The sequence below is a fragment of the Prunus dulcis genome, chromosome 2, assembly GCF_902201215.1.
Source record: "Prunus dulcis chromosome 2, ALMONDv2, whole genome shotgun sequence".
Taxonomy (NCBI): Eukaryota; Viridiplantae; Streptophyta; class Magnoliopsida; order Rosales; family Rosaceae; genus Prunus; species Prunus dulcis.
Genome location: NC_047651.1, coordinates 2058191 through 2076563, shown reverse-complemented (window position 1 = coordinate 2076563; position 18373 = coordinate 2058191). Strand labels below are relative to the sequence as shown.

The following is an 18373-nucleotide window of genomic DNA, read 5'->3' as shown; positions in this document are numbered from 1 at the left end:
AAAATAATTTCAAATGGATTTCAGTTTTTAATTTTAATTTTCACTTTTGTTACTCATGTTATTAAGGAAATTGGCTTTTGATTTGGTTCATTATACTCATTTGAAAGCATTAGCTTTATATGAAGTGGGATAATGAAGTTTAAAAAAATAAGTGGGCATCCTTCCACTTCCCCAAATAATTTATATAAAAAATTAACGAAACATATACTTCTTATGTAGTTTTAGGACTATGACACGCTATTTTTGCAAGTAGCATTTTCCTGTTATAATATATAATTCGTTTTATTATTATTTAATATAAGTGATAGTTTGAACTACAAGAGGAATGGGTTTCTCTCACATACTTTTAAGATTTCATGAGGATTTGAACCTGAAATCACTGATATGTAAGTCAATGTCATTTTTCCCTCGACTCGTTGACTTGTTTGGTCTGATAATACACACTGTTTGGATATGGTTAGAAATGTAATCTAGATCTTTTGGGGTATGACAGGAATTAGGTTTAGTTATAATATTTGTTCGTTGTTTGGATGTTTTTTTTCAAGCCATTTAAATTTAGAACTCAACTTGGACCCAATTAATGTAAAAAGGCATGGGATTGGTGCTAGTAGAAAATACAATTTGGGATTGGCCCCTACAAATAGTGGCAGGCAGTTCATTTAGATGAGTAATAAAATAAATAATCTTTGTATAAAATAAAATAAAATAAAATAAAAATGTTCCGAAAAATATATAAATAGGAGATAAAATGCATTTTGACAAGTCAGAAATTGCAAATTCGAGGAGACCACTAGTGCAAGCTACGTTTGTTATGGTATGGATGTCGCAAGAGTGCACGTCTGCACGCTCCTCTTCCTCTGGTGACTGCAGCGACCAGAAACAATACAAAACCGCGTTGTTGACAATTTGAATTACATAGGGCCTGGCTGGATTCTGGAAACTCCTCGAGAGTTTGTAGCCCGCACATGTTTTTATAGGTGTACGTAGTTCACTATCATGTTTCTATAGTTGACCACATTTGCTACCAATCTGACCAACACTACATCCACATATCATGTAGTGTATTTTTACACAAACTATCAAGATGCTATGTGGGTTCAAACTTAAAATTATTAGTCTGTAAATTAATATCGTTTTTTACTTGACTGGACTTCGTTGACTCATGTAATGTATATCTTAATTGCAGTGGCGGAGCTCGTAGCTTGTCTTTAGAGGGGCTAATACTGTAGTTTCAAGGTTTTTTAGCTTTATATTTCAACTGATATAGCAACAAGTGTTTAAGAGTTATTGACTTTTTCATGGAGTTTTGGGGAGCTACGGCCACTGCGAGCCTGTATATGGCTCCACTCCTGCTTAGTTGCATAAGATACGTGTATTATATATGTATGTATGTATTTGCATATATATTTTAATAATACATATAATATTCACATATTATACACGTATTTTAACATATTATTAAAATAAAAACTATAAAATATAAATTGCAAAAAAATAATATTAAAATATATGACGGCAGAATTTTTCGCAGTATTATTTTCCAAAATTTTGTCAAATAATACACGTGTGTATTTTCTTCATACTGTTCTCATTGTTCTTATCATCTACGCCTGAAACTTTTCCTAGGGTAGTAACAAAATCGTACATCCAGACAAACCGGAAATGGGTGGGGGAAAAAAGGGAAAAAGAAAAAAAAAAAAAGGATGCCCCCAAGCCGAGGATGTTTTACTCACCAGCTAATGTGCAACAAAAGATGGATGACAAACAACAGAAACGACCTGTACAAAGTAAACACATTATTTTGACCCCAAAAAAAAAAAAGTGGTACCGTTTCATGGCCAATGTTTTTGTTTTTACAAACAAGGCCACGTACGTACGTAGTTTTGAAAATAGAAAATACAATGACGGTGTGAGTTTGCTGATCATGATTTGAGACAGGGATGCCCAAAGCACTTTTCTAAGGCATTTACGGTATCCAAAACCTTATCATATTGCCAGACTAAAAATTCTCTTTCTATCTTAAAAGAGAAAGTGGAAAATAAGCATAGGATTCTTGTTGATGTTGTCTGTGCTAATACTGAATCTGTGTCCAAAAATGATGTCATTTCCAGATATTTATGTCATTTGAGTTTACTTTAGAGTTTATATGGAAAAGATAATACTTAAATAAAGGGTTTATTATATAAAACCCTTAAATTTAAGGGTCATTTCAAATTGGTGTAGACTTTCCTTTTAGGTTTATCATGAGTTTGTATATGATTTTATTGGATATCAATTTAAAATGACTCTCAAAGTTTGGGAGATTTTAGGTAATTAACTCTTAAATAAAAGTTAAGAGAAAAACATAGAATCACACACCAATAGAGCTATCAATGGGTCGGATCCGGATATGAATTTAGTTATTAACATTCCGTTGGATTATCGGATCGCATCAGATTTATTTATTTATTTATTTATTTTTTGTATCGGATCGGATCGGCTATACACAAACTTGCCTAGTTGTATTTGTTTCTAGTTAGTTGGAGGAGATATCATGTTCGATTCACATAAATGGTGAAAAAGATATGTATTTATGATGATTTTGATATTTAATTAGTTGGATAACAACCGTTATAAGAGTATTTTGTAAATATCCCATCATTTGTCAAAAAATTAAGAAAAAAAGGATTTAATTTTAGTCATAGATAATGCAACAATGCATAAAATAAAAGCAGGGAATCTGAACCGCATTTGTTCATCCTTGTTTACGCAGCTTACAGTTGTAGGCAACAAGGCCCAAGTGGACCCAATTGCCCACAAACGTGTATATCAAGCACCAAGGAAAGTACACAATTAGATAAGCACATTTGACCCGACATTCCCCCCGTTTTTTAATTTTCAATTGGGCATGGTGGAGGGTGCTTTGCTTTGTCTTGCACACGCACCTGGTTTTGCTACTCTCTGTGTCTATCTATTAAGCTAACGCTAACACGCCATGTGGACTTTTTCAAACCAAACCAAACTTGTATATAAAGCAAAAGTCTCCAAAACAGAACACAAAACAAACTTCCAATTCCAAAGCTCCTCATTGTATTGCATTTGCAATGATTCTTTTGGTGCAAAAGTTTGATAAATTTTACTCTAAACTGGAGAATTTCCATCACCACAAACACAACCACCAATCACAAGCCTTAACAGCATCTCTGGAGGCTTTCAAATCCCATGTTTCAAATTGCTTGAACAAATTGTCTTTAAGTTCAAAATCTGGCTTTGAAATCCCATCTTTTTCATGGATTCAACAGTGTTTTGAGCTCCTACCCATCATCAACCATGCTTTTGCCAAGCTAGTTGTGGCCATAGACTATCCTGTGAGCAAATGGGAAGCTGCTTCTGTGGATGAGTATCTCAAATACAGTTTGAATTTGTTGGAGCTTTGCAATTCCATTAGTTCCTCTTTGTCTCATCTTGGGAAGGCTAGGCTTTCACTAGCTCATGCTTTGAGCCTTGTGGAGAATTCATCACTTTCTTTGGCTTTAAAGCATCTGAAGCCAATCCAACCAAAGGGTTTGAACAAGGAACTCAGATTCCAAGGAAATGAAGAGATTGGGAAACCAAGGTGTCCCAATATTAGCAAGCAAGCTGTTATTGATCAAGCTTTGGTGGTTATGCAGGGTATGGTATTTTGGGTATGTGGGATTTTGATGTCTGGCTTAGTTGGGGAAGCCAAGCCATACTTGGAGATGAGAAGTTCAGGTGGAAGGTTTGTTGATTCATGGCTTCCTGGATTGGATTTGAGAGCAAGTGAAGTAATTGTGGAGAGAAATGGTGTTTTGAAAGAGGTGAAAGAGCTTGATGATGCAGTGGCTAGCCTTGCTGCTGCTATTGGAACTGGAAAAAGCAGTGATGAAGCAGCTGAGGAATTAAAGAGAAGATTAGAGGTGTTTGAGAAGTTGGTGGAGGGTTTTGGGAAAGAGGTGGATTGTCTCTTCAATAAGGTTTTGGCTGGGAGAAATCAATTGCTCAATGGCCTTGGACAGCAAAAGCAGTAGAGAACAATTGTATAATTTAGTCTGTACAGAATATTGTTGTATGTTTATTGATTTTACCTTCTTTTTTTTATTATTATTTATTTTATGATTGTAATCATGTATTCTTTTTCCACATAAAAACACTTTGAAAAACCAGAGTTTGTTCTGTATACAGCAAAAATAAATTAAAAGACTCAACCTTGCTGCATAATTTGAACCTTTCACTTTCAAAACAATGGCTGAGATTTAACGAACTTCCAAAAGTACTCTAGGTACTCTAAAATCCGACCAAGGAGAGCTACAATTTGTAAATATCCAAAACAGATTACATTTTCATATATATTTTTTAAATTTTCTGGCCTCAAAGCAAATTACAAAGGAAACAAAGTATAACTAACTAGAGCAGCTTCCTCTCCATAAGCCAAACCTCCCAAGAAAGGAACTTCTATGTCTCCACATTGATGATTTCGGGTCACCTACGGATTCTACCTTCTCTTTTACAAATTACTGACCTTTCGACGAAAGCTAATAAGCTACACTCTCAACTGTATGAAATTCATCTCTAGCATCTGTTGATTCTATGGCAAAGAGAACCTCATAAACAATTACAGGGCTAATTGGCTCCCTGAGTCATTGGAGTGAGCTTCTCTTTCTGGAGCCTTCCTCTTGCCATAAACATCACTTGGCAGCCTGGCAAAAGGACAGTAGATGTACAACCAACAGAATAAGATAACAATGTTAATTCTCACTTGAGAAACTTGTTTTACATCAAATGTAAAACAAGAAATCATAGGGGCAAATAAAATTAAAGTTTTCTTAACAGGGCTGGGGTATATTTTGGCTGGCCCATCCTAACCACAATCCATCCCCAAAATTTATTTGAGGCCTTTTAGTCTCAATTGTACAGTTGGGCATATTTATTTATTTATATTTTTTATTTATATAAAACCTCTACGATACGAAGAAATTTGTTGAAATAGATAAAGGATACATGAAGAAAGAGGAACAAAAAAGACAAAACCCCTCTAAGAGAAGCTAAATAAGATCATAGCAAAATAAAAGGCTACAAAATCAAGTTAACCTATAGCTAGGGAGCCCTGTAAGGTCCTGTGAAATGGCTGTAGTTGCAAAAGAAGGAACAGAATCCCTCCTGTGGGAGCCAGATTAGTCCACCCTGTAATCAGCCAAACAATATGACTGTTTATCATAGATGAGTTCTACTCTTTGAAAGAACATCAAGCACATCTAAAAGATACTATATAGTTTGACCATATTGAAATTAACATTTGAGTTGTTTACATTAGTTTTCTAGTAGTAATCAATTTTACTTGCAGTATGGATAAGTACTATATATTTATTTCACCAGTAATAAACTTTTAACACTTTACTTTGCTTCCCTCTACCTCTCCCTAAAATTTTCCATGCTCCGCCACTGCTGAGCAATGGGCTAGGCAACTAGGAAATATTATCTAAATCCATTAAGTAGCCTAGGATGCACAAGAAACAATAAGAAACAACAGTTTTTCAGTTTATTTGAAGGTTATTTTGTTAATAAGGAAAGAATAGTACCCTAAATGCAAGGTGATGTCAGAATCTCCATTCTCAAATGCAAAATTGCTGACCAAGTCTGGGCTTGTGACACCATGGTTTACAAGGGATTTCTCTTTTTCCACAGGATAATATTCCAGATAAGATGGGACTGCACGGTCAGTTTGTGGAAATAAACACCGAAGCTCCTCAACCTACAATATAAGAATAGGCCATAACAGATACATTACATAATATACAAATCACTCACAGGGAAGTAAATGTCAGAAACTGATCAAATTTTCATTAGCAGGAAGAATGTTGTTTACCTGTCTGCGCAACGTTTCATTCTCAAGTATAGCACGCTGTTCCTGGAGGAAACAAATAGCTGAAAATTAAATACCGGGTAAAAGTGTGCAACTTAGTCTTTTCTATACATACCAGTGTAGATGCAAGGTCATTGTGCACCTTATACCTTAAAGGCCAAGCTTTTAAAACCAGAACATAAGTATACAAGGAAAAACTTTACATTATAGATTAGTCACTTTCTTCCTTTTCCTGTCACTTTTCATTGTCATATCCCTTTCTCTTTTTCTTTTTTCTTTCCTTTTGCTCTAAATCATTGTGATTATCCATACTTCAAAGTAAAAGTAACTTAATCGAAACAAAATAGTATCTTTAGTAAACTTCAAGAAAAATTGCAGCTTTCATATGTTTGCAGAAATGAATTTTCTTCTTTAGTTCTTTAGAAAGTGATACTTCAGCATAAACTACGCAGTGCTGCTACTACAGTCTTAACTTTAAGAAAGACTAAAAAATTGGGTTGTGCTTCCATGTACCTGTACTCTTGATTGCTCTAGTTGCTCCACTAGTAATTGCTCCTGAAATAGTAGAATATATATTCAGGCCTTTCAGATTGCAGGAATTAGTACATGTTACAATCTGCAACGTAATCTGACATCTCTACTGAATAACTGAAAGGAAAAAAAAAATGAAAAAGGAAAATATAATAGAACCTTCCTCTCCTTCACTGACAATAATCCTTCATTTAATTGCTGTTCTAGTTGCTGCAATTCTTTCAAGCTCAAACCAGTCAAGTCCTTACCCAATAGCCTTCTACACATTCAGAAAAAATATAATTATTACGTGTAAGGATCTCACAGTATTCCAAAAATATATGAATTGAGTAAATATGTACACTTGTTTCTTTTGTAGCTTTGCAAATTCATCCTTTAGAACATCCAGCTCCTTGGAGTCTTGCTTCTGAAAAGAAAGATAGAGTTAGAATTATCAATAGAATGCTGAGTCCTCAAAACTATGATCGTGGTAAGAAAATAAAAACAAAGTATGACAAACGGAAAAGGTTCTCAAGAAGCAATTAAAACTGTCCTAGGTACTGCTCAGACTTGAGTCTCAACTAAAATCATCTCACGCTGACCAAAACTTCATAAAATGAACATTGTGTGTCAATAATCTTTTTCTAATATACTTCATTGTTTTCACAACTACTGCAAAAACAGGGTATTACTCATACACTATTTACATCCTTCGGTCGTTTTATGAAATTACAGTAACTATGTCGCTTCACTCTTTATATATGTCACTATATTTAAAACTCATATGATCAGCATCACTATTTCTAATACCTATACAAAGCTAAATGTCATTGCCAGCAACCAGACAATTCTTAAAACCTTTCATAGCGTTATATCTCCAATACAATCCACGAAGGTCAGAATAACTTCTGGAAATATTATGGGAGGTCCTTGCTCCAAGTGAGGTTAACATAATTTACCTAGGGAAAAGAACAATTTTGCACATATGAAACATATTCACTAACATATATTTCGCTTTGTCCAAGTTCCATACAGGTAAGACTGACATGCAACAGGAGGAAGAACAAATTACCACAGGAAGAACCAACAAATTAACAAACTTGACCATCTTAAAATTTGTGTTACAACATAAAAAATCAACAAGTGTCAAGTATATCAACTTGTTGAGCAGAATACCTCTGCCTTGCATTCTTCTGCTGCATCCTCTGAAGAATCTAAGCACTTGTTATACCTTGAAAGAGTTCGCTTCATACTACAAAAGTACGAACAGATCAACATCAGCAGTGTTCCACTCAGACGAACAGGGAAAATTTAATTTCAACTTGCTTTATCACTTCATTTACAGCAATACTTCTAAGTTGTTTTTTTGTCCAAGGAACTGGTAATAAACCACTGAGTTAATGCTTCTTCTCAAGCTAGACGCAATATCCAAAATGCTTTTGCCAAAAAAACTAAAATATTGTAGAAAGAAAAAAATGGGTCCATAGAAACCAGAAACAATATCCATATTGTAATCCAATCAGTTAACAAAAGTTAGTTGAGTCTTTAATTCATGTTTGGAGAAAAAGTGTAGCTCATCTCCAGTGGAAGAGCAAAGGCTTACAAGAGTAGAGATTGAAAATTTCCAAAATGTAATTACACATGAGGACAATTAACTTTCATTCAAGTGATCACCTTCTATACAATTAAGGACTGTCAAACAGAGAGAGAAAGAGAGGAGACTTGCTTCTGCAAAGTTAGCAGGCCATTAGAGAAAACAGACAAATTGAAACCAAGGATCATGTATTCTTTTTTGGTCAATTCCTACATTTTCGGGAGGAAAAATTTGAACTATGGATTCTAGAGAGGAATGACACTAATTGGCATTTGACTTCTGCTTAAAACGCAGTCATCAATTGGTATAAAGAAGGACACAAGACAAACTAAATTCAAGCCTTTTGATAAAACCCCATGCCCACTGGCTTTCAGGTATTTCCACCACGCCAAGACTTCAGAAGTCATTCTAATATCCCATTATGGAACAATCTAGCTGACCTTGCCTTGGACAAGAGAAAAGAGCATCTGAATATTCCAATCCCTACAATCAACCACTGTCCAGCTTAACAAGATGCACAAAGGAGCAACAACCAAACAGGGGAGTTCCAAGAAATGGCATTTCCTTTTAAATGCAGTGGAGTGTTTATGATTCTGCTAAGGGTGTGAGTACTAGAGCGACCAGAGTTATCAGTAATGGAAGCTGAAATTGGCCTTCTGATAGTTCTGACTGATCAACTGGTTCTGAATTAAGCACCAGCAGCACTAGTAGCTTACCAAGGTTCATTTCAGAGTCAATTAAGCATCAGCAATACTTAAAGAGTCCAAAAAGAAATCGATCCAACATCATAAAAGTTGGAACAAAAACCACTTAAAATAATACTTCCAAACATGAAAATGTTATCAAGAAACTCAATTATTTGCATAATTACTTCAAAAGTTACTCATGAGAAGACCACATCATAGGTGAAATCGCCCCCAACTTAATAATTATAACAATAAACAAATTGGCACACAACGTGGAGAACATTTTATATAAAAAAGAAAAAAAGGAAAATGAAGTACATACCTAAAAAAGAATAAGAGGAAACGGAAACGGAAACATGAGCATCCACTAGTTTGTAAAATAAAATAAAAACAATAAAAAATGAAGAAAAAAATGTAATAGACATTGAAATGTTTTGAAGCCAAATAAAAAAGGGAAAACCCAAAACCCCAGATAAATTCCTAAAAAGTATGCAGTCATGAGGAAATTAGGTGAACCAACTAAGGACAAAAGCTTTATCAATAAACCATCACAGAAAATCAGAAGAAACACATGCATGAACCTCAAAATTTCAGAAGAAAAAAAAAATTGGTAATTTGTGCCCAAAAGAAAGAAGTATAAAAATTCAGATACATACCCAGCACTGGAAAACTCAAAAAGCTTTCCAGTATTAGAGAAGATAATAACAGCAACCTCAGCATCACAAAGAATAGCCAATTCTTGAGCCTTTTTGAGCAACCCAGCACGTCTCTTTGAGAATGTGACTTGTCTGCTATTAGCATTCTCAATCCTCTTGATCTCAATCTTCCCCCTACCCATCTCTCAGAACCCCAAACCCAAACTACCCAAATGCTCAAAACCCACAAAGGAACCAACCAACCACAGCCGAAAAACTTAAATTCCAATTCAAAGTCTTTCTGGGTTTTCTCTGTGTCGGTCTCCCTCTCTCTCTCTCTAAAAGAGTGCTCTTTCCCTCTCTAGCCGTTCTGAGGGTCCTTGGGAAAGAGACGGGTTGCCAAAATTAGATTGGGGAGAAGATAAAGGGGCGTGTGTGAGAGAAAAGAAAGCGTTTTTGCCCCAAATGGCGAAAGCTCGGAAACGGCAAGTTTGCATGGCTCTGTTTACTATTTAGAGTGGTTGCATGACTCTGTTTTGCCACATTTGGAGTGTTTTGGGTGTTAATGGGTCTCTTTGTGGGACCCACTTTTCCTTCCTTTTTAAAATTGTATTTGAGTTTCTTTTAGTCTGGCTTTTGTGGGTCCCATTTTTACATTTCAAAATTATTTTTATTTTATTTTTCTATTTTCCTTTTTTTTATTTTTTTTATTTTATGATTATCTATGTGCTATAAACATGGTAGTTTAATATTGCTGCTAGGTATAGTAAATCAAGTGGCCAAAATTAGAGAGAGAGAGAGAGAGAGAGGCAGGCAGTAGGCTTATTTTGTGTTCTTTTCTGTTTCCACATTTAGAGTCCCATTGGCAATTTTTGCAATGGGTCTGTTGTGAAACCCACTTGCCCTTGGGCATCTAATTCTCTCTTCTTTCAATTTGCCACATTAAGAAGTTTCTGGTTACATTTAAGTGATACATTTAGTAAAGCCGCTGCCAATTTTAGACAAGGGCATTGCCTAATTTGTAAAAGCACTTTTGCTGTTTTTGGAAGGAATGTCAGGACTGTTGACTCTTCTTTGCTGTCATGAGCAAATTGGGAAGGGTCTCATGACTCATTTGGGCTGCAAAAGATTTTTTTTTCTTCCCATAATTAAAGTGATTTTATTGCTATATATAGGTTAGGCCTAGAGAAGGGTTGTCAAAAACTATTCCATATTTGTATGTAGGTAGATAGGGTATGAATGTAAATTTGCTTGAGGAAAGTGCACCATTTATGTCTTGGAATACAGGTGAAATGGCTCTTCTAAGCCATGATTCGTAGTGACCCACATTTTTAAGAAAGAAAGATATTGAATTTGGATTGGTTCCTCAACCTCAAAGGAAACTTGCACATATCCATAATGGAAATTATTTTTACCATTTAAAGAAAAGTTATCAAGAATGTCTTCCACTTTTATTTTTAAAAATTAGGAGTGCATGATGACTATTTTAGAGTACCAACAACAATTTCTTAAAAACTATTTAAGTATCCAACTTTGATAGGTCTTAATTTAATTCTTGGCTTGAGATTCATCACTTAAGATGGCGATTACCGCGTAAAAAAATCCTCTAATATACGGCGATTACTGAGTAAAAATCCTCTAATATCTGATTATGGACACTCACGCATAGGAATTACCAAATTTAGCAACTTAGGCTTGAAGGTCTAAGAACAAATATTTGATGACTAGGTCTAAAGCGGACGATAATATCAAATCACAAAAATAAACAAGATCAAATCTTAATATTAAGAAAAGAGTTGGCTAACGGGCCAAATGAAAAATGGCATTGACTTGTAGTGTGTGTGTGAGAAAGCCCCCTCTCCTTGTAGTTTAGGAAAAATACTTGCATGAAACAAGGACAACAACAGTGTTATCTCTAGCTAATAACGTTATGACACACATGATAACTTTTCCATGTGACATAGCATTATTGGTTAGGAATAACAAAATAGTCATATCCCCAATGCAACCAAGTTTTTCTCGTAATCTAAACTATCAGTTCTATTCAAAATATTAAGAGAAGAGTTGTGATGATGACATTGCCTAATAATATATCAAGTCTGAGACCTTCCCCCAATAAATTCACATTTACTTTTTGTATTTATCTATAGTTTATTAACTAGTATTATTATGATAACATTTGCCGTCAATCATCATATAATTAACATTAATCATACACTCATTGCTTTAAACAATTTGTAATAAATCTAAAAATTAAAAATAATGTGGTTTATTAGTGGGAGTTTATAGTGATTAAGAAAATTTATAATAGATCTAGGCCATTATGGTTAAATTTTCCAATAACCCAAAATTACCCTCATTAAAGAAAAAACTTTCAACACAACTATCTCATGTTAAGAGGACAAATTTGTAAAACAATAGCATATTAAAATGCAAATGATTACAAAATTTAAAAGAAATAGAAGTTCATGGCCTCCAAAATTTCAGCCAATCTTATTCATATTGTTTAGAAAAACTTGGTTTACAAAGAGATTGGGTTAAAATGATCCAAGACATAAATTTTAGAAGAAAAGATTCTAGGTATCAAGTTGGGTTACTTTCCATTTCTTTCTTCTCTTCCCGCTTTGCTAGCCACCTACTTCATAGACCCATTTCTTTCTTCTTTTTATAAAGAAGCATTTTCTCATTTAATCATCAAGATATAAATAGCAATCATATTTCCCATTTAAGTTGTTAGTTGAAAATAGAAAAAAAAAAAAAAAACGCTAAGAGAGAGAAAGAGAGAGCTTCAAAGGATCCCGTCGGATTCTCGGTGTTATATGGCTTTTGGTGGATCTATGTCAATCTACACTACTCATGGTAGATCTATTGCTCATTGATGTGTTGAGGCCTTAGAGTAACTAGATGACACTCTCTATGTCATGTCCCTAAGGAAGATTAGTGGTGCTTGGTTACCCTTTTGCTTTACTGATGCTGTTTCGTTTTTTTAATTTTGGTTTAATTGGTTCAATAAAGTTCAAAAACTCTATGAGCTGTCGGTATTATTTTTCTTTCATAATTCCAAAAATTATGTGAGCTGTCGGTTAGCGGCTGGTTTTATCTTTGATGTAATTAGACTAGATTCAAGACAACTATAGCGGTAAATAAGGGTTCTAGAAAAGTTTATTTTGGGAGTGATTCTCTCCATATCAGTTTCACTGGGACTGTTTTGCCCATGTCGTCGTCCTGATATTGGGATGGCTCCCTTTACAGTCTTTCCCTTTGTACTCTTTGGGGTCATTTGGTAGGCAGAGTGTCATGGACTGGACTAAATATTGGGACTGTCTCAGATTAGCTTGGATTGGCCTAAAAGATAAATAAATGCTACAAAGAAACCCAATTCAAAGATTTATAACAATATTTGGCAACCAAAAAATAAAAAAAAGGATTTAAAACAATAATAAAAAGAAAACAAATAAAATTCTGTTTTATTATTTTTATTTTTATGAAGAATAAAATTATGATATTTGTTTTTTGGCTTCCCAAGAATAATCTTAGTTGGTTGAAACATTGTTAAAGGAGCTAAGCTCACTCTATATAATTCTAGGTTTTTTAGGGACTAAATAAAACAATAATTAAAAATTATATATATATATACAGTCCCCTTCTATTGAGGGATCCCTCAAATAATTTTATTTGAGGGACGCCTTTTAGGGTACCCTACAATTTTTTTTCCAATGATCCAAACAATCTATTTTTTAGGTCTTCATTCATAGATCATCCTTACAAAAAATTAGACAAATTGGAAACCGTTTTGACATCCAATTGTGTCCTACAAAATGAATGAACATGGTGGTTCAAGAAAGTGTTAAAATTTCAATAACTCAATTGAATGGTCAAATGATATCGGATTCAAGTGATTTTTTGTAGAGATGATCTTTGAATGTGTACCTACAAAATAGATGGTTTGGATTAGTGAAATACAATCCGGAGTGGGCCTTACAAGGGGTGTCCCTCAAATAACTTATTTGAGGGATCTCTCAAATATATATATGTATAATTTTTGTATATTTGAGTTTTGACTTCAAACTCCAAAATATAATTTGACAAGTAAAAATTGCTTGTGATAAAGAAAGCATCACATCATGAATTATTAAACTTGTTTCAATATCAAAAAAATATCAAACATTTGTAAATTACTATAGTTGATTTTCCAAATGCAATATCAAATAATTATTGTAATATTTAAATTTAATTAAGGATTTTTATCTTAAAAAAATAAATGTTGCAAAAAAAAAAAAAACACCCCATTCAAAGATCTAAAACAATAATTTAAAAAAATAAAATAAAATTCTAATATTTTTTTAAAGAGAGCGTTGGACTCACGTATTCTATTTAGTGAGCGTGCTATTTAACGAACCACCTTTTAGGCTCACTGTATTAGACGAGCGAGTGAAGCCCTTTTTTTTTCCACTATTGGACTATACAATCTCATTTAAGTTACTCCCGTCTCTTACAAAACAAGAATTTCGAGTACTATTTAACCAAATCCAGCCAAGTGAGGCGTACTAAACATGGCCTTTTTGTCCATTTGAACTAATAAACTTCTGTCGCTTTTTATCAACAACAAAAAAATAAGTTTCTGCTTTGTAACCTCCATTTCAGACAATATGTTTGGGCTTGATGACGGCTGGCATCATAAGCCCTCCCCTATCCAATGCCAACGTTTTCTCCATTCACATAAACATGTATCAAACCAACAAACACAAATACGTGCAGGGGCAACCACCTTCAGTGGAGCATACAAGCTAATGTTTCAATCTCCTATGCCCTTCATTCCGAGCATCCTGATTGATATACAAGCAAGTCCACGATTGGAAGAATTTTCAATAAAAACTGGTTGTAAACTTGAACAAACTGGAGGATCGACACAACAATGCATTCTAGCAACCACTCACCAGGACGCCAAAACAACCATCACATACTCGTACAAGGGAGCTGAGCAAGAATGTTCCATGAACTTAATATCACACTTCTATTTTTGTAATTGTTTTGGTAGCTACTTACTGATACAATAAAAGAAATCAAAGATGGGGATAATGTGTCTATGGTTTCTCAGGAGGATTTTATTTTATTGGGTTTTTTGTTTTAGATTTTCATCCCAAAAATCCAGGCAGATACATTGAACAGAATCCTTTATCTGTCAGACACCCAAGGATGACCGTTATACCTTCATTGGTGCTTCACTCCAAGTAGCTACTGTAAGAGATCAACTGTCAATCCATAAGTTGTTGCACTACTTAGCTCCATATCATCCTTTTTACACACATATATAAAGTGACAATCTGGATCTTCCAAAACAAACTCAGCTGGAAGTAAGCCCTTCTCGGTGATAGGAATAGGTTCCAAATATGACTTTATTGATGAACTACAACCTTCAGGCCTTTGGAATCCTGGTCTGGCTGTGAAAAGATAGTCAAAAGGATAACAAAACAAATAAGGCGCCTCAATCATCAATTGTAACAACAATTAATGAATTAAAAGAAAACGTACAAGAAACAGGAGCAAGCAAAATCATAGCATCATCGTCTCTGTTGATTATCCAAAACAAGATCCCCCAAAGGTGGGTAGAAACATAGTTTAGAATGGACTAAAATCAACAACTTCAAAAGATTTTATGTGTGAATCAAATAACAAGGTGGAAGCAAAATCACTTCTGGAAAGTGAATTGACAAATGATAGATATTTGAACAGGAAAATGGACGAACTAATATGACATGAAAACTAAACTTACGTATAATGTACAAATTAACTTTCCAATTGTACACTGGCCGGATCAAATGAGGCATCCTTACTGTAGGATCACCATAGGTTATCTGCTATGTGGCAGGTTAAGAACAGATTATGTATTTTGAGATTTCAATAAAAGAAAGAACAACATAAAATATAAAGGCACATCTAAGGGTGCACAGTTACCAACAAATAGATCCCTCCAGGTTTAAGAAGCCTACAAGCAAAATAACAACTGTGATTAGTGACGGAATATAAAAGTAAACAACAATGAATAAATTTTAAATAGAAAAAAATTGTGTACTGATCCAGTAATATAAAAAATTGCAGCTGTCAATTGAGTCTTAAAGTCTACAACCTACTCACTTCCCCTAGCATTTGAGCAGCACTAATTGGAGCATCATTGCCACACTAGAAATATAAGAACAATTAAGAGATTAGAGTGTGTTTAAGTAATGACTACGAGGAGTCATAAGAACATCACAACAGACATCATACCATCAGTGAATCAAGAGTTCCTTTGACAGACCACAGGTGCAAAAAAGTGGTGACAGCAACACAGTTTTATTAAGACAAAAAAGAAAAAATTAGTCTACAGTATTGTGTATTCTAAAATGACTAAAACAAAGAAATGATACATACCTTTATCAATGACACCTTCAAATGATTCATCTGGGAAGACACTCATATCCCTAACATCCATTTGCATGTCTAATTGTATAGGAAACATGCCTAGAGTCTGCAATATTTACTAAAGATAATGCAGTACAAAATTGTACTGGTTTAATGAAGTAAGTTTTCAAAAGGATACATTTCAGGTGAGGTATGTGCTCATATTTTCTTTTCATCATGTCAATGGCCACTGATGAAATGTCAACGTTCATTATGTCTTCATATCCATCCGCAACCATGTCCTCAGACATAACTACAAGAGAAGATTTTTCCATCAGAATTTCACTCAACAAGTAGATAGTAAATATCTAAATCCAATGAAATTATAGATGTTATGACCTTCCTGAATAGAAAATGAATCATTTTTATATCAACAGTTCTTCGTCTATAGATGGCAAGGGCAACGCCATGTTTAGGGACGCCAAAGCACCCTAATTGCATCAGGTATATTATTACTTTCGACATCAATTGTCTAATTAGTATGAGAGCAAATGATATATTGTTACTTTTAGTTTCATTCCAGGGCCTAGACAGAATGCATCCCCTCTGGTGATTCATGTATCCATATACCAAAACAGATGGAACTATCAGAGAGAATGCGGGCAGGAGTAAAAGAGAACCTTAATTTGGGGAATTCAAGCTCAAGCACAACTGCCCAGAAATAACAGGGGGGAAATTGGAGTAGAACAAGGTCCAACCACTAAACCAGCAATAACCCTAAAACCCAATTTCTTTGATTTTGTCACAACTTCTCCATATTTCAAACACAGGTCAAAATTACCAAAAAGTAGCTAAAATTAAATGATGAACGTTCAAAACCACTGAAGTTTTGGGAACCAATTATACCCTAACAGAACAAACCGAAAAGGGCCCGGTTGTCAATGAAAAATATAAGAATGATTATCCAAAAAGCCCAACATCCCAAATCAAAAAATTTATTTTCCATATTTTTTCTAAGAATTTCTCTCAAACCAAACAGAGCACTAATGCAGAGAAAGAAAGAAGCTCTAGAACCTGCGGATTAAAACTCTCAAAAGGGAATAGCTTTACAAACAAACAATGAAGAAAAGAGCAACGGAGAAAGAGGGTAAATTACCAGCATTGCCACAGCCGACCATGAGAACCCGAGAGGAGGTTGGTATGTAGTTTCGGACAAAAGGGCGGAGAGAAGAGTAGCGCTGGTACCAGTCGAAGGAGCCTCCTTCTTCGACATAGCGGGCGTCCCAATAGAGGGCGTCGCCATAGTTGTAGGTGTTGCAGCTCGACACGTCCTTGAACATCGTCTCTTCTCTTTCTGCTGCTGGTGACGACTGTAGTGATTTGCGTTCAGTTGGGTACAGTCGGCGATATGAAATTACGAAAGAGAGAGAGGGAGAGAAACGAAGGGGAAGGCAAGTAAGGGGAGGATTTTAGAAGACTATTTTGGGATAAATTAGTCCAGTAGATTTTGAAAGACTATTTAAGAATGTAATGACTTATAATATTTTTTTAAAAGATTTTTTATATTCAGGAATTTTTATGTTTGGATTTTAAAGATTTATATCATAAGAATTTATAAGATTTGAAAGGACCACATGAATTTTTTATTTATACGGTGCTAACCAACTAACTTAGTTGGATGATGAGCAATGTCTAGTTCAATGGTGCACGAATTCTTCAGGAACAGCCTCTACAACCCAAGCTTTCCAAATTATGGTGGAATTTATCCTTCCCAAGGGTTTTATGATAGGTATGAGGTTACTAGGCTGCAGACACTTGGTTCAAACAATGGAATGGAGCCATAAATAAAAAGCCAATGAAAGTCAATTGCTTAAAGTTGTGGGCACTTGCATCAGCAATAACATAAACGTGATCAAATGGAATGGAACAATAAATTAAAAGCAAACATTCAAAGTTACAAGAGTCAATGAAAAAGATAACAAAGAAATACAATTTTAATAAAGAAAAGTAAAGTTCAATAAAGTTTTCCCAATCTTTTAATAGCCAATTTGATGTAGCTTCATGTCCTCCTAAGTAGCATTTCTCCACATATCTAAAGCTATGGTAGCCCTCCATGCATTAGCATTTTCTCTTTGCTGCTCTTGGGTTTGAACAATAGGTTCCAAATTCTCTTCTTCATTAACTGGTAATACTGAAGATGAAGAAGATTCGTCTATTGGTTCAATTGGAAATTCATCAGAACAACACTCTTTGAGAAGAAAGTTATGTAGTGCTACACATGGTAACACAAGCTTTGCTTGTTTCTTAAATGGAAATGGAGGTGCTGACTTAAAAATTGTGAACCGTGATTTAAAAATGCCAAATATCCTCTCGATCATATTCCTCAATGACGCATGGCGAAGATTGAACAATTCATTTTCATTTTGAGGGTCATTACCATGACCTGCAAAATCTTGGAGATGATCTTGCACATCTTGAAATGGAGCTAAAAATTGGCGCCGATTAAGAAATCCACAATCAACTAGGAAATATTTACCTAATTATATATACAATACATATAAAATTAGTATGAAAAGTTAAAAAATATATATATTTATCATTTAAAATAAGTACTTACCTTGGGGCACTTTAAGTCCATTCCTCCTTGATAAAGCATCATTTAGTAGCTTTGAATCATGACCTGAACCCTCCCACCCGCTAAGAACGT

At 34.6% G+C, this 18373-nt stretch overlaps 3 protein-coding genes and 1 pseudogene across 6 annotated transcripts; 1 reads left to right on the top strand and 3 right to left on the bottom strand.

Moving 5' to 3' along the window:
* The first annotated feature begins 3028 nt into the window (after nucleotides 1–3028).
* On the top strand, nucleotides 3029–4163 carry LOC117617861 (protein BPS1, chloroplastic-like). The gene has a single exon (XM_034347462.1). It carries the CDS (start codon nucleotides 3084–3086, stop codon nucleotides 4026–4028), a length of 945 nt encoding a protein of 314 aa, XP_034203353.1. The 5' UTR covers nucleotides 3029–3083; the 3' UTR covers nucleotides 4029–4163.
* Nucleotides 4090–9755, bottom strand: LOC117617862 (agamous-like MADS-box protein AGL15). 3 transcript variants are annotated; one of them, XM_034347463.1, is made up of 8 exons: nucleotides 9307–9755; nucleotides 7547–7622; nucleotides 6733–6797; nucleotides 6551–6650; nucleotides 6374–6415; nucleotides 5864–5905; nucleotides 5577–5749; nucleotides 4090–4697 (listed from the first exon to the last, which is right to left on the bottom strand). In XM_034347463.1, exons 1-8 carry the CDS (start codon nucleotides 9486–9488, stop codon nucleotides 4613–4615), a joined length of 765 nt encoding a protein of 254 aa, XP_034203354.1. In that variant the 5' UTR covers nucleotides 9489–9755; the 3' UTR covers nucleotides 4090–4612. The 3 variants fall into 3 exon arrangements, with proteins under 3 accessions (XP_034203354.1, XP_034203355.1, XP_034203356.1); XM_034347464.1 differs by having other exon boundaries at nucleotides 6551–6647; XM_034347465.1 differs by lacking the exon at nucleotides 4090–4697 and adding an exon at nucleotides 5034–5181.
* A 4392-nt stretch (nucleotides 9756–14147) lies between these two features.
* LOC117620316 (EEF1A lysine methyltransferase 4) lies at nucleotides 14148–17153 on the bottom strand. Of its 2 annotated transcripts, none has more exons than XM_034350477.1 (8): nucleotides 16823–17153; nucleotides 15866–15979; nucleotides 15697–15765; nucleotides 15553–15572; nucleotides 15413–15465; nucleotides 15241–15271; nucleotides 15059–15143; nucleotides 14148–14726 (listed from the first exon to the last, which is right to left on the bottom strand). In XM_034350477.1, the coding sequence occupies exons 1-8, from the start codon at nucleotides 17004–17006 to the stop codon at nucleotides 14521–14523; spliced, it is 762 nt and encodes a 253-aa protein (XP_034206368.1). In that variant the 5' UTR covers nucleotides 17007–17153; the 3' UTR covers nucleotides 14148–14520. The 2 variants fall into 2 exon arrangements, with proteins under 2 accessions (XP_034206368.1, XP_034206369.1); XM_034350478.1 differs by having other exon boundaries at nucleotides 15059–15140.
* A 582-nt stretch (nucleotides 17154–17735) lies between these two features.
* Nucleotides 17736–18373, bottom strand: part of LOC117617371 — a 938-nt pseudogene continuing 300 nt past the window's right edge.

What these genes read in the sequence shown, in the direction of transcription:
- LOC117617861 (XM_034347462.1), top strand. Translation starts at nt 3,084, where the DNA reads ATGATTCTTTTGGTGCAAAAGTTTGATAAATTTTACTCTAAACTGGAG.
- LOC117617862 (XM_034347463.1), bottom strand. Translation starts at nt 9,488, where the DNA reads ATGGGTAGGGGGAAGATTGAGATCAAGAGGATTGAGAATGCTAATAGC. An exon ending in TTTGAGTTTTCCAGTGCTGG is followed by an intron (nt 7,623 to 9,306) that starts GTATGTATCTGA and finishes GTACTTTTGTAG; the next exon opens with TATGAAGCGAACTCTTTCAA. An exon ending in TAGAGCAATCAAGAGTACAG is followed by an intron (nt 5,906 to 6,373) that starts GTACATGGAAGC and finishes TGTTTCCTCCAG; the next exon opens with GAACAGCGTGCTATACTTGA.
- LOC117620316 (XM_034350477.1), bottom strand. Translation starts at nt 17,006, where the DNA reads ATGTTCAAGGACGTGTCGAGCTGCAACACCTACAACTATGGCGACGCC. An exon ending in GGTCGGCTGTGGCAATGCTG is followed by an intron (nt 15,980 to 16,822) that starts GTAATTTACCCT and finishes CTTCTCTTGTAG; the next exon opens with TTATGTCTGAGGACATGGTT. An exon ending in GCACATACCTCACCTGAAAT is followed by an intron (nt 15,766 to 15,865) that starts GTATCCTTTTGA and finishes CTATACAATTAG; the next exon opens with ACATGCAAATGGATGTTAGG.